At 27.2% G+C, this 15663-nt stretch overlaps 1 protein-coding gene across 1 annotated transcript; it reads right to left on the reverse strand.

Annotated features, from left to right (window-relative positions):
- Positions 1-607: 607 nt before the first annotated feature.
- Positions 608-4265, reverse strand: LOC125875519 (pollen receptor-like kinase 4). Its single transcript, XM_049556501.1, has 3 exons — positions 3506-4265; positions 2302-2985; positions 608-1607 (listed from the first exon to the last, which is right to left on the reverse strand). Exons 1-3 carry the CDS (start codon positions 4134-4136, stop codon positions 970-972), a joined length of 1953 nt encoding a protein of 650 aa, XP_049412458.1. The 5' UTR covers positions 4137-4265; the 3' UTR covers positions 608-969.
- Between the last annotated feature and the right edge of the window lie 11398 nt (positions 4266-15663).

Below are 15663 nucleotides of genomic sequence, written 5' to 3' on the forward strand. Positions count from 1 at the left end.
AAGAAGTTCATAAGCAAAAGTATATGGTGTTTGAACAAGTGGGAGATGGTGTATTGAAAGTAAGAGTCCTTCTCTCATTTCATATTCAACACTAATGCTTCTATTTGAGTGTTTTATTTCCCTCATAATGTCTATGCCTTGTGTTTTCCTTCTACCGGTTGTGATCTCAAAAGAAGTTCAGTTCAGAGAAGTAAGTTGAGTTTACTATTCTAGTTTGGTCATCATTAAAGGAACAATGTCCATAAGGGGTGATATTGTAACACCTCAGATCTATGACAATATTTTTTGAACCGTTATAATAGTTATCGTTGTCGTAGGTCTAATTTCTAGTAGTGTTTGTAGCTATCCCTTTGTTTAGTAGAACATAGTTGGGAGTCATCAAGCAACTTCAAATGGAATTACTAATTAATTCATTTTCTCCTACCCTACAAATATTTGGTCTAATTTCAATAGATTTATATAATGATTTTGTATATTGATTGGACAAATAAAAGCAAAGGAGATTGAAAAATCTTCAATGAGGCAACCTAATGTTAATAATTTGAGGTGCTTAATTAGGTTGCCTAAATGAATAACAAGATGAATGAAAAGTCATCCCAATTTCTTATATACAAACATAATATAGTTTTTATTTATTTATAGATGCCAATTTTGCAAAGCAAGTCCCAAATAAGCTTTGATGAATGAATAATAAAAAAAATAAAAGAAACACACCTAGACTATAGATTCATAAAGGACAAATTTACAATATGCAAACAAAAATTAACTTCATTTTTCTATCACTTATTTTTCTTTTTCTTTTTTTTTTCTTTTTTTCTTTTGTAGTAACCCCACATCATGGTTCAATTTATCCTCCACCATGACAAAACAAAATCATATACCCAAAGTATATATAGTCATGCAATAAGCATCCAGTATAATCAAAATTTCCATATTATGATCATGAGCTTATCAATCAAAAATATTTTTTTATCTTGAAGTATGCATATTGTCAACTTCATTAGTTGCAACATTAGAGCTGAAATCACCTTTCTCTTTTACTTCATCAATCCTTTCAACTGCCTCTTTTATATCCCATCTCTTCTCCACATCAACCTCACAACAACTTAGTCCAATCTTCAATAACTTCATCATTTCACTCTCACAATCTTCTGTTCCTTTCATTTCTTTATCAAACACTTCTTCCTCTGATGATTCATCTCCAAGAGTAGTATTCACCCATGTCGCTAAATCATCGCTATCTTGTGTTCCTTTGCCTAAAAGATTTGAAGGGAATTTTCCAGTCAAGATCTCAAGGATTAACATACCAAGTGTCCAAACATCAGTTTTTCTATTGATTTTGCCTGATTGTTTTAGCTCTGGTGCTTTGTATGAGATCATGTGTTCATGTGCATGTTCAGCATTTACTACTGGTAGTAAAGCATAGTCTGTGAGAACTGCCTCAAAGTTTTCAGTTAGAAGAACATTTGAAGACTTGAGGTGACCATGAGGTGATGTTAAGCTTGGTAGCTCATTGTAAAGGTATAGAATTCCTTTGCTTACTCCTTTGACAATTTTCAAACGAGTTGGCCAATCAAGACTTTGGTTACCACGTGATTTGCTATTACCTGAAAAATCAAGAAAAGGTGGTCAAAACTATGAACAAATTGTTGGACAATTTGGCACAGGGATTAAAAACCAGTAAATGATAGGGGTAGTTTTATTAAATCACCCTTATTCACTATAAGTATCTAGATATTGAAAAATGAATAGTGTTTAATAGCAAAGGGTAAAATAGACATAAAATGATAAATTATTAATAGATTTTATAAACAGGACAAGTACTGTTGGACATTCCAAAACAGTACACTAGAAAGGTAAAGATAGACGCAGGGAGTATTACATCCTTCCTTTCAATTTAAGTGTCTTTAAATGAAGTACAAAGTTTTAAAAATAAAAGAATTTTTTTTCGAATCTTGTGATGTTAAACTTAGTAGGTAGAATGTCAGAATGGGAAAACTTACTAAATATAGAAAACGACACACTTTTTAGAACAGAACAAGAGTGAAAGTAAGACACTTAAATTGGGACGAAAAGGATAATTAATATTTTATTTCTTTAGTTGGTTTCGACAAGATTGTATCTTTCTTCTTCTTTTCTTTCGGGAACTTTTTAATTTCAACTTTACAGATGACATTTTTCATACCACAAAATTAAATTAAAGGATATTCTAAGTCTCAAAGGTTTTCTCTTTTTTCTTAAAGTGCATGTCAAGTTAAACTAGACAAATAAATTGAAACAAAAGAGAGTAGAGATAGGTACCATGAAGATAAACAGCAAGGCTGACATTGTTGACATATTCAAAGACAAGAAGCTTCTCCTCTTTCCTATAATAGAAAGCAATAACAGGAAGCAAGTTCTTATGACTCAATCTTCCAAGCCTTCTCATATGTTCATGGAAATCTTCTTTACCAACTTTATTCATATGTCTAAACCTCTTAACAACCATGACAGGACCAGTACTGAGTGCAGCTTTATAAGTTGAACCAAACACTCCACTTCCCAATACTTCAGCAGAGGCTTTCAACAAATCAGGTAAGTCAAATTTCTCAATGTCATCTTTCAAGAATAGAAGTTTTTGTCCAGCAACTTCAGCTCTTTTACCGCCATCATTAGACGCGCGATCAGGAGTAGATGCAGCTGATGATTGGCCTTGTTCCATTTTGTTTAGATGATCATGAGATTGAGGGATTAGTTTTTGGTCTTGACTTGTTGGTGAGGAAGAACTTAATGATGATCCTCCAAGTACTACTTCTTGTTGGTGATTCTTCTTGCGACGATTGATTAGTACAAACACAATAATGCCTATCACTACAACTACTATAACCACAATAAGGGCAATCTTCCAACCAGATGACGATGACGATGATGATGATTCTTGCTTCTTTTGTTCATCTTCCTTATTGCATGATTTTGCTAAAGGAGGACCACAAAGACCATCATTGCCTATTTTATAAGAAGAAAAATACTTATGTTTAGTTAGTTAATATATCAATACTGAATTTGGTTTCACTAGATGTAATCACATATAAAGACGAACTACATATTAAGCCATAGTCTAAAATCGCGTACCTGTTACAGAAGTTTGTTCTATGAAATCCTTTCACAAGAACTTGAAAGAAGAAGAGAGGATTGTCTATCAAGTTTTTGTTTTTTTTTTCTCAAAAAAAAAAAAAAGAAAAAGTGTTGTTGGTTTCTATTAAGACAATTCTTTTATAATTCTAAAGAGATGGAGTACTACTACTTTTCAGAAATAATCTGAATAGTTGTGTCTCTTCCCTTATTATTTACATGGATGACCTGAATCTAATGATCTTTTGTTTATTATGTAGCCAATGATATGATCTTTTTAATGATCTAGGATTGGAAGACAAACATGGCATAATGATAAACAAAAAAAGTGTTAATTCATTGGACACAATAATTAATGAAATATAAAAAAGGAAAAGATCGAGGTAGGAATTACCATCATAAGCAGGAAAATATAGATGTGAATAGGAAGGAGGAATTGGACCCTCAAACTTATTGTTTTGAATATTCAACTCCCTTAGATTTGGCATATCACCAAAAATAGGAGGGAGTGGTCCTGTAAATTCATTATTTGCTAGGTGAAGTTTCTTTAATGAATTCATCCCTTCAAATATCTTTTGATCAATTGGACCAGAAAACTTGTTATTTGAGAAATAAGCACTCTTTAATGCAGGCAATTTATTTAATATTGGTAAGGAACCTTCAAATTTATTTTTGAAAACACTTATGGTTCTCAAATTTGGCAAGTCTTTAAGTATGTCCAAATCAATGGTACCACTTAACCCAAGATTTTCAAGATTCAAACCATAAACCTTTCCACTTTCGCAAAATAGATTGTTCCATTTAGGCTTATTGTTCTCTTTGATGCAAGGTGGTACATTAATATCCCACGTCGAGAAGGGATCTCCATCGAACTTTAATGATTGACGAAACTTGAGAAGAACCTCAGGCTCTGATAATTTTCCCTCTGTCACAAATGCTAATGAACACATGATGATAGCAAGGAGGAGGACATGTTTGTTTTTGTTTTTGTTTTTGTAGTTTTTTTGTGTTATTTGTGATGCCATGATTGCATAGAGAAGAGAGACCGTCTTCTTTATTTTTTAAAACTTTTTTGTTTTTTTTTCTGGTGCGCGCACTTGCAGGTGCGCGCCCTCTCAAAGGGCTCCTACAAATGAAAGAATGCTACCTTTTTATGTAGTCTTGAAGCCAAAAGAAAGGTGGGAGAAAGAATATTATTTTTTGTTGCATACAGGAGAAAGCACAAGACAACAAGTTTTGAGAGTTAGTTGGAGAAATAGACAAATGTGAAGAGGGGAATGTCAAGTTGACATAGTCCTCTCTTTTTTTCATAAATCACTCAGAAAACTACGCTTTACCCTTTGAACTCTCTTTGAATCACCTTCTTTTTGGAGTTTCACATCTTTTATAATTAATAATAAATTAAAGCAACTTTAATCACTTCTATATATATTATGGTATATTTTTTACATTATTACTATTCACTATTGGATTTTCACATTCATTAATACCAACTTCAACCTTCCTTTTGTATATTCGAATCGACATTGTGAGCGAGCTCACCTAGATGGAGTTTTCTTAGATGACCTAATAATATGAATAATTACGAGAGCATAAAAGTTAAACACTTCATTTATAAGTCTGACACAATTGTATTTGACGTGTGTTATCTCATATAAATTATAATATTTCTTATAACAATAATAATATATTTAATGTATTCCAATAAATAAAATTTGAAGAGACTAGTGTATACGCAGAATTTATTCTATCTTGGAAGGAAAACATATTTTTTTGCATTCAAGTATTTATACATTAATAAGATCTAGAGAGAAATTAAAGATGTACATCTTCTAGCAAGAAAATAATTTTGAAAAAAGTACTTCCTTTGCTTCATTTTGGTTGTTGATGTTTGTCTAGACATGAAAATCAAACTAATTAAAAGTCAATTTTCTAAATGTTTAAATAAAATAAAACCAAAGATAATTTAAATTTTGTTTTATTGATTTAACAGGGCCGTCTCAACAAGTTTGGAGGTCTAAAGTCAAACTTTATAGTGAGACCTTTTTTTTTTAGTTTTCATAGATAAATTGAATAATTATATCATATTCAATGTAATCCTACAAGTGAAGTTTCGAGAAGGTAGGATATACGAAAATCTTATAAAGTAAGAATGCAAACAATTAATTTTTTAATGAAAAAAATAAAATATAAAGTTAGACTAATAAAAGCTGACTCAAAATTTTAAAAAGTTTATATAATGATATTGAAATAGTTGATTGAATTTGATAAGCTCATACAATGATATTAAAATAGTATTAATTTGTTGCGGTGCTTGAAATTTAAAGAATACACTAAGATTTTCTTTTCATATTTTCATAAACACAGAACAAAAGATTTTGTATAATGCAAAATGTTTTATAGTTTAGTAGAATTTAGAATATTCAATAATGAGAGAATAAAAATAAGAAGGAGAATAAAAAAGGTAAATGTAAGAATAATAATGTGGATTCATGATATTCACTAAGATATAAATACGTCAACAACATAGATAGCCACTCAGAAAGGATGATACAATTAACTAAACACTTTCATTTCTAAATTATTACAACAACCTCCTATCCATATTAAATACAATAAACATTTAGAAGCACAAATATCTTGAAGACTAGTAATGATCTATCATCCCTAATAAGTGAGACACCATGAATAATATTGTTAGTAGTTTGCTCTTGGAAATTTGCTAGCTAGAGTGACCACGTCTGTAATTTGCGACATTTAGAGCTGTGAATGGAATTTCTGAGAGAATTCTTGTCGCGTTGGATTCATCTTATCAAATTTATCATTTGACTCTTAGGGGTCGTTTTGGTACAAAGATGAATAATGCAAGGTTTATTTTTACCAAGTGTTTGGTTCATTGTTTCCACCTCATCTTATGTTTGATTGAAACTTTACCAAAAACTTCTTTCTAATTATACCCTTGAATTATTATGTAATTGAGTTAAGGTAAATAATTCCCGGATGATATTATTTTTTTATAGCCTTCTAACTAGCTATGAGAAGAACAATTTTGTTGTCATGTTTGCCTCTTTTTTTTCACTTAAATTATTTGAGGATAAATAATTGTCATCTTAGTATTGATTACTTACAAAATGTCAATTTTCAATTAAAAAAGAGATAAACTATCAACTTTTAAATTGAAAAGACGGCAAACAATAATAAAATTGAATAAAGCATCTACATTTACATATAAAATTGCAAGTTGTAGTTTTAATATGTATGCAATTTTATAAATTGTTCAAAATACAAATAATTAGAAAATCACACAAATATGTATATATATATACACACACATTCAATTAAGATCACAAACGCCATGTGGTGATATATTTGCCCTTTTAATTAGTTAGTGTTAAACAACTCACATTTCAAATATTGTATTAATTGGTATTTGATTTATTTAGTTACAAACAACTTTCTCTAAATAATCTGTAAGCTAATTTATTTAAATAAATTTACTAATACAAATATAAACCATAAAATCAAGAAAATAAATAAAATAATTAAAATGATTTGATGGATATTTTTGTCTTTACATAGACTTATCCCATTGTATTATAACCTATGTATTACTAATTCCTCCAAATGGAAGGTATTAGTAATACATCTTATAATACCATATAGGAGGTATAACTAATACATGGATTAGTTATACATAGGCCCAAATTTCTACCAAACGTAGTACTAAATAATATCATACATAAAACATGGACTATTTATTTTAATACGGCCTACCAAACGACCCCTTAGGGTTTGTTTGGTACAGAGGAAAATATTATGTTTTTCAATTTTCTCATATTTGGTTGGTCAAAATGTTTGGAAATATTTTCTTTAGGAAAACCAATTTCTTAAAATGAGGAAAAATGTCTTCCCTAACGAAAGTAGGGAAAATAATTTGCATGACTGACATCCAAATTTATTGTCTCCTCTCACCCATCAAATATTAGTGACGGATCCAAAACTTTTATTGAGGGGTGTCAAAATATAAAGTAGTAACCACAACAACAAAAAATGAAGAAAAAAGCAGCCAACAATTGAGAGCTTTTGTAATCCCATAACCATTGCACTAACTCTTCACCTTGTGCCAAAATGTGTTAACATTAATACAACATAATTTTCTGACAAAAAGGTGTTGCTTGACACCCATTGGGCAAGGGTACCTCCACCCCCTGCCAAATCCCTCCAACCCCATCCTTGAACTCTCACTTTCCATCCTATCTCATCCTCCCTCCAGAGAGTTTTTTTAGATAACATATAAATGCTCTTGGGATAATATTTTTTTGTTTATACTTATCAAACACTAGAAAACATTTTTCTTTATACCAAATACACCCTTAGTATGAATTTTTTGGAGGCCGGGATGGGGTTGTGGCCCCATGCCATTTCTCTAGGTCCCTCAAACTCCTTTTATTGGGCCAATTCAAGTGAGCACTGAAAACCTTGACTAAACTATGTAAAATAATTTTATGGGCTACAATAGTGTAATTATTTCAATTATAAATATAATGTTCATGAATAAAATATGTATTATATATGTGTTACAAGTTGTTGGTATTACTATGAAGGGAGTATTTCTGCAATATATCTTATAAATGTATTGTAAATGTGGCAGTATTCAAAAAAATTATAAATATCAAGCATTCAAGTGCTATTCAAATTAATTTCTATTTTTTCGAAATGTATTATAATTGTTCTAAAATAACAATTGTCGAATTCATAACAATGTATAATATTGAATTCAAAATGTATTCTTAGAGAAATGAGATAGAGAAACACAAATTTTTAAATCATTTTATAAATATTGTATACTTTAAAAAAAACTATATTATTATAAATGATAAATAGTTTAGATAACTTCCCCATAGATATGCTTGGCCTTCTATAATTTGATACCAAACTACTCCAAACCATAAGAAAGATTGGTTTATCAAGTCTTTTTTTTTGGGTTTGATGTAATTTTATATTATTTTTTTCAGGATACCTTAGGGCTTAGTCGTAAGAGAATAATAAAATGAGAAGTTTAAAGTGACGAATTTTTAGATATACTAAAACAAACTAAAAAGAAAAATGTCATACAAAATAATATCGATATGTAATAGTGAAAATGTACGTAAGTGATCTCCACTAACCAACTCAGTGTTCTCTCTTTTTCCTTCTAAGTTTTGAAGCATTCTTGTCATTAGGGGTGTTCACGGGTTGGTTTGGATCGGTTATTGGTCAAAATCAAAACCAAACCAATTTAATCAGTTTTAAAATTATCAAAACCAAACCAAACCATATATAATATAGATTTATCGGTTTGGTGGTTATCGGTTTCGGTTTGGTTTGGTTCGGTTATTCGGTTATTAACCATACACAAAAATAAAAGAAACAATTCATTCAAAATGTGAAAAAAGTGACAACAATCCATTCAAAACAAAAAATAGTTAGAATGACTTAAATTACCGAACTTTCGATCACTGAATTTACTATCAATAAAGCTTTAAAATTCACTATATTGGCCTAGAAGAAAGAGACTAACATTTTCAGTCTCACATAGAATTGTCATAGACACTCATATACATGAAATCAATAAGATAAATGTTTTCACCTTGGGCATTCTTGCTTTCAATAACTAAAGTATAAAGAAATTTTAATGAAAACATATATAAGATCTTCAAAATTGTTTATAAAACAATATATTAAGTATGTATATTAATAAAATATATGTATATAATTTATCGGTTCGGTTCGGTTTTTTCTTCGGTTTTTTCGAATTAAACCATAACCAAACCAAATACTACTGGTTTTCAAAAATCTAAAACCAAACCAAACCAAATCCAAATAAAATCGGTTTTATTTTATCGATTTGGTTTGGTTTTTCGATTTGGATCGGTTTTTATCCAAACCATGAACACCCCTACTTGTCATCTTTAATGTGTATGAAGTTTTAACTCATTAATTATTTCATTTCTTTCTTCAATTCTAGAATCTCTTTTTACCTTATTATGGAAAAATTTGCAATCTAGTCAAAAATCCTAACATAATTAGTAAAAACATCCACATTTTATAAATATTATTAAAAATGTCAATATTTTAGAAAATAATGTGTATCCTATTTTAGTTCCTTTTTTATCTCACATTAATTACTTGTTTCCCAACACGTTCTTTCTCATATGTTTTCAAAAAAAAAAAAATGCTCTCTCACCTCTTCCAATTTTTCTTCATTCTTTCAACCTGTGATTTTCTATCTTCAATTCTTTCCCTTTTTTTTGTGAGAAATTGAAAAATATATCTCTAAAGATATGCACAACAATTCTTTTAATTAAGGTATGCATCTTTATCTGATTTTTAGGTTTTTTTGTTGATTTTGTTTTTGTTTAAATCTTTCAAAAAAATTGTTGTTTAGTTGAGTATTAACTTCTTCAATTTTATTTAGGATTTTTGATATTGAAAACCTCGAGATCCCTCTCTAATGGCCTAATCTAAGAGGATTACAAGAGGTATCCAACTTAATCATCAATTTTCTAGTGATTTTCCATCTTTTAATCTATGTATTACTCAAGGAATGACGGATAATGTTGGATCGGCGGTTAAAATGACGGAAGAGAGACGATCTAAGCATATACATGATCCAATCCATATGCAAAACTTTCCTCAAGTTAAGAACATAATTGTAGAATCTTCGTCTCTCAGTGGGAACTCGAAAAAGGATGACGAAAACTAAATAGTTGATGAAGAGGTATTTAATTATATTTATGGAATTTTAAGTTTATTGAATATATTACCATTAAAATATTTGTATGTTCTGTTGAAGTTGTTAAAAACACGAAAATTCGAATTTTCTATTAGACTAGAGTATATGTAACAATTGTCTTTGTATTCAAAATTCAAAAAGTATGCGTATTGATTTAGAATAGTGTTGCTACTGTTGATGGATAATGTGGGATTGTTGATATGGATATTGTATTCCTTGATTCTTTTTTTTTGTTGTATTTGCGGACATGCTGTTAATTTTGATATTAAACCCACATATTTGAATTCATCATATATATGTATCATTTTCTAGTTCTGAACATTGTAGAGTGTTGTTTGTATTCAGTCAATTAAGGATGCATATTTACTTTATCTAGTTGTATTTTTTTTTTAAGATTGTTGATGGTATTTCAGATTGTATTCATGCTTTATTACGTGATGTTTTTGTATTCATTATGGTACATTTATTGTATTTGTGTTGTGTGGTTTCTAAGTTACATGTTACTTCATTAATATCTCTTTGTATTTTGTATTCATGATTTTTAAGAATATTGATTCTATTTCAGTTTGTATTCATACTTACCTTATTTGTTGAGTTTATATTCACTATGCTATACCTTTTGTATTTGTGTTTTGTGGTTTCTAAGTTACATGTTACTTCATTAATATAACTCTGTATTTGTATTCATGATAAGTTATATGTTATTTCAGTTTAGTTTATTAAATAAGGTTGTATTCAAATTGTCATAACAAAGTATCCTATGTACTATAAAGTTGTATTTATTTTATTTTATTTCAGATGATTCTATATATGTATATTTGGTGTTTTTTGTTTTCATTATGGTATACTTGTTGTATTTTATTTGATGTGATTTCTAAGTTACATTATGACATACTTTTGTATATATGTGGTGTAGTTTCTAAGTTACATTATGGTATACTTTTTGTATTTATATGCTTTCTAAGTTAAATGTTTTTTTTTTTGCATAATTCATTTACTCAGGGAATTGACTTTGTGTGCAAAAATCCACTCAAGAATGCTCCCCGCATGCAGTGCTATGTTAACAATGAAATTAAACGTCGTCTGACTGATCATCTTTTTGAGCATCAGTATAGCTTGTTTTGTGAAAAAATATGTTTCGGTCATTATATACAACCAGTAACTTCGATACAATATTTCTACGGTCAAGATGCGCTGCACTTCTTTGAAATTATGGCCAACAGAAAATTGATGTCGGAGCCATTAGTGAGAGGGAGGCACCTCCAAGGCATAACATGCCTCACATAGTCCGCGAGGATAGTGAAACAATTGAAATACAATTGTTATTTATTTTTAGGTTTGCTAATCTTGTTAGTTCTAAAATATTTTGTCTACTATACATTTATATTTTTATAGCAGTTTATTATGCAAAGTCATCGTTTTCACCTCATAAAGTTTTGATTTATCATTAAAAAAGGGTTGACATATATTATTCATTTTAGTGTATGTTATATTTTTTGAATTCCATTTCTTGCATTCTATTTTGTATCTCTCCGTAGAGTACTGATTACAACTGGTTATGGTTGAAAATAAACTAAAACAAGTTGGGGGTCGTTAGTGTATGCCAAAAAGGTTTTTAGTTCATCATAATTGTACATCAACTAGTTTTGTATTTCATTTTGCTCATCTTGTATTTAAGTTTTCACTTTGTATGCCAAAAAGGTTTCCAGTTCTTTTTAATTTTGTATTCATCCAAACGATATACATTCTATGTATTTGGTTATTTTGAAATTCAATTTTAAAATCATACACATAATTTGAAGGGTCCTAGCTACGCCTGTATTTCTTCTAAATTAATTAGTCATCACAATTATATACCATGAATTTTTTATTTAACACATCATTAAGTTTTACCTTCGTTAATTAACAATATTTGTATTCAAGTTACAAATGTATGTATTTTCTATCAACTTGTATGCTTTTGATCAAAATTATATCCCCATCATTACAATTGTATTATATGATCGCCAACATATTTGTATCCTCATCAAAAATATTTGTTGTATTTCAATCAAACACATACAAAAATACAGCATAGTTATTATAGCTTTTTCGATATGGATACAATTTTATGGGGGAAAAAAACAAAAACAAACAGTCACAGAAAAAAAAAACGATCTTCAACTAACTACATCCATTCTTATTTTGTATCAACCAATCTAAAATTAAAACACTCCACCAAAATTAATTCTTCCCACCTTGTTCATAATACATACAATTTACAAGGAAACTAGATATGTTTTACAATTATCAAAAAATTTCATACCCTTTCTATAATCACTTTGAAAACAGATTAAGGATCCAACAATTAACTAATTATACCTAATTAAATTTATATTTCACCGATTATATCAAAGTCTCAATGATAAATTTCTTCTACAAATCTGGTTGTCAACGAACTTTGGACCGATTTGTTTCTAAATCTTCTTCCCAAACAGAAAAAAAATAATTTAAGCAAATTCACTTCATTAGAGATTGAGTACTATCAATGGAAACTTAAAAATCGATATTGATAAATTTCATCAACAAGGGGACGCTGCTCTGTGTGTATATATGTTCCTTTTTAAAATTTCTTTCCCCTAAATTTCTCATTTTTGTTAATAAATATTTGTATTCTTTCAATTAAAACAAATTAGTATGCGTACCGCGCGTTGCGCATAATATTAAACTTTTATTATTTTAATTTTAGAAAATATCAAAAGGTCTAATATTTTTACACATTTGTCATGTTTTATTTTTATGTTGTATTAATATATTAATAATTTTTCATGATCACTATTTACTAATTCAAAATTTTCACATGAAATGTTCAATGTCATAAGATTAAATGATATATTGATTAACTTTGCATATGTTTTTCTTCGAATAAAAAAGGTTCAAAATATATTTTACATTCTTAAATTAGTGTAATATTATAATAGAAAAATAATATAAAATAGAGTGTATATATATATCATTGAAATTAGTTAATTGCAAATAGTGAATCAGTTGCTTGTATGTTATTTTTAAAATTATTAACTAAGATTTTATTTTTTCACAGAAAAAAATAACAACTTATATCTTTATCAATAAACAAATATCGAGGAACTTACAATTTTTTCTAGTAGTATAATATATTATTTAATGGCCGATATCGTTTTCATCTTTTCTTTAATAATTCCTAATTAATTTAATGGACTATTATTTATTTCACTTTTGACAAAATAATTTTCAATTCTTTGAAACATTATAATAATTGGTCTCTTTTGTACCATTTCCTTTTTAGAATTTATGTACATTTAATAGGTTTCTAAATTCTAAAAATTAAAGACAGTTCATTTATTTTAAGTATAATAACCGTTAAAAAAATTTACATTTTAGCTAAATAACTTCTAACATGATCCCATTACTTCGTTTCCAAGCTGCACGTCCACCTAAAAAATAACATAATAATAATAATAATAATAATACTAATAATACTAATAATAATACTAATAATAATAATAATAATAATAATAATAATAAATACTATAATTGAATTTCTTAAAAAAGAGAATATTTAAGTTTAGCTTATCTTCCCATTAATATTTATGTTATTTGTAAAAGAGAAAATTAAATAAAAAGACTCTTATATTTTTTATCAATACAATAATTTAGGCCATAAACAATAATAATTTTTTCCTTTTTTTTAGTACTTGCTTATACCATAAATTAATGAGGTTATTTAACTATTTGTATGCAGTTTATATAGGGGTAGTTATCCATTTTTAAAATAAATAAATTTGATTTTAAAAATAATTCTTGTTGAAATTAATATATTTAGCTAAGAATATGTACTATTCAAAATTCATAATTGAATAACCCAACTTATATGTTGCACGTTTTATTTTCTTTAACCTTTACTTTGAAAAAAACATATTCATCTTTCTTTTTATAACAATTATAGATAAATTAATTAATTTAATCACCATTAGAGACCAAAGCTTGACATGTAGTTGCTATTAAAAAGGGACAAAAAAATCACGATTTACTCTTTTATAGTAATCATATTTAGTGAGTTTGCAAGTAAATTTTAATTTATTTTTATTTTTGACATAATCTGATTTTGTTTATTTTATTGATTTTTGTTATTCAATTTAAGAGTTGGTGTGTACATGGAAATGTAATGGAAAGTTATAAAACTGACTATTTAAATTTTAATTGTAAATAAATGTTTAATTCTTGAAAAAAACACATGAAAATATTTAGTTAGTAACTCAGTTTTTATATTCATGTTTTATTTATATAAGGAAATTAAAGTTTTAAAAATATTTAATTTTAAAGTGGATCATTCAAAATTTTAATTTTTAAAATTTTATGTTTACATAAATTTATATTTTTTTTTTAAAATGGTTATATCACATTAAATTAGTTAGTAACTCGGTTATTATATTCATGTTTTATTTAAATAAGAAAATTAAAGTTTTTTTTTAATTTTAAAGTGGATCATTCAAATTTTTAATTTTTGTATTTTAGTTTCGAATTTAATAAAATTACAAATAAATGATTTTAGTAAGAAAAAATATTTTTCTATGATGCTATAAGATTGTAGAAATTATATCTTCTGACTTTGCTCTTATAAGCCATAGCCCATAAGCTATAAATATATCAAAATATGCTCTAACAAAAAAAATAGTATTATCAAAGATATCCCATTTGAATAAGTCAAATAAAAGTTTTATCGAATTTCATGGAAAAACGTAAATTACATTTGTTAAAACATCCTACTCGTCACAACAATACTACTTAAAAGGCAGTGAAATATATATATAAAAAAAAAAAGCAATACAAAATAGATTGAAAGCTTAAAAGATTGGATAATGTGTGGTCCTTAAAACCAATTAATTAATTAATCCAAATAGAAAAATTTAAGATTATAATAATTAGTATCCTTAAACTGTCTAGGTAAGTTTTGAAACTACCTATTTTGTTTCTAATTTTAAACTTACATTTTTAAAATTAATTAACCACTCTCAAATAAAAAGTATAAAGTAAAAATATTATGTAACTCTTTTAAAAAAATAATTTTTATAATTTTAAATAGTTTTTAAATTCCTTGTAGGAGCCCTTTTTGAGCAATGCATATGATTTAAGCCTAACTTGATGAGAGGGAAATTTTTTTCTCTCTTTCAATGATTATTATTATTATTATTATTATTATTATTATTATTATTATTATTATTATTATTATTATTATTGTTATTATTATTATTATTATTATTATTGTTATAATAATAATAATAATAATAATAATAATAATAATAATAATAATAATAATAATAGAGTATATAGATTCTTTTGCATTAAAAAAAATAAACTTTAAATTCTAGGATTTTAAAATTCATAGACAATTTATTTTTTATATTAATATATATAGTCATAGAATAAAAACGTTTACATTATATATAATTTTACTTATTCAATTAATAATAATTATTATTTTACATTTTAGACAATTTATTTCCAATTATTTTTAAGTTAGGTAGATAACTATAAGAATCTTTTCCACAATCATGTAAATATCGATTGACCCCACCACTTTATCCCAGGCCTACATCTTCTCCTTGTCTGCCTCTTTTGTAATTTAAGTTTTTTTTTTTCAAAATTTTTACAAACAATTTAAAATTAACTCAAATCTGAAATTCAGAAGTATTAGCTAGAAAAGTTAAATTTTAAAAATTATTATTATTAAATTCTATAATTATTAAATGTTCATTCAA

This window comes from Solanum stenotomum, chromosome 9 (assembly GCF_019186545.1).
Source record: "Solanum stenotomum isolate F172 chromosome 9, ASM1918654v1, whole genome shotgun sequence".
In the NCBI taxonomy this organism is placed as follows: Eukaryota; Viridiplantae; Streptophyta; class Magnoliopsida; order Solanales; family Solanaceae; genus Solanum; species Solanum stenotomum.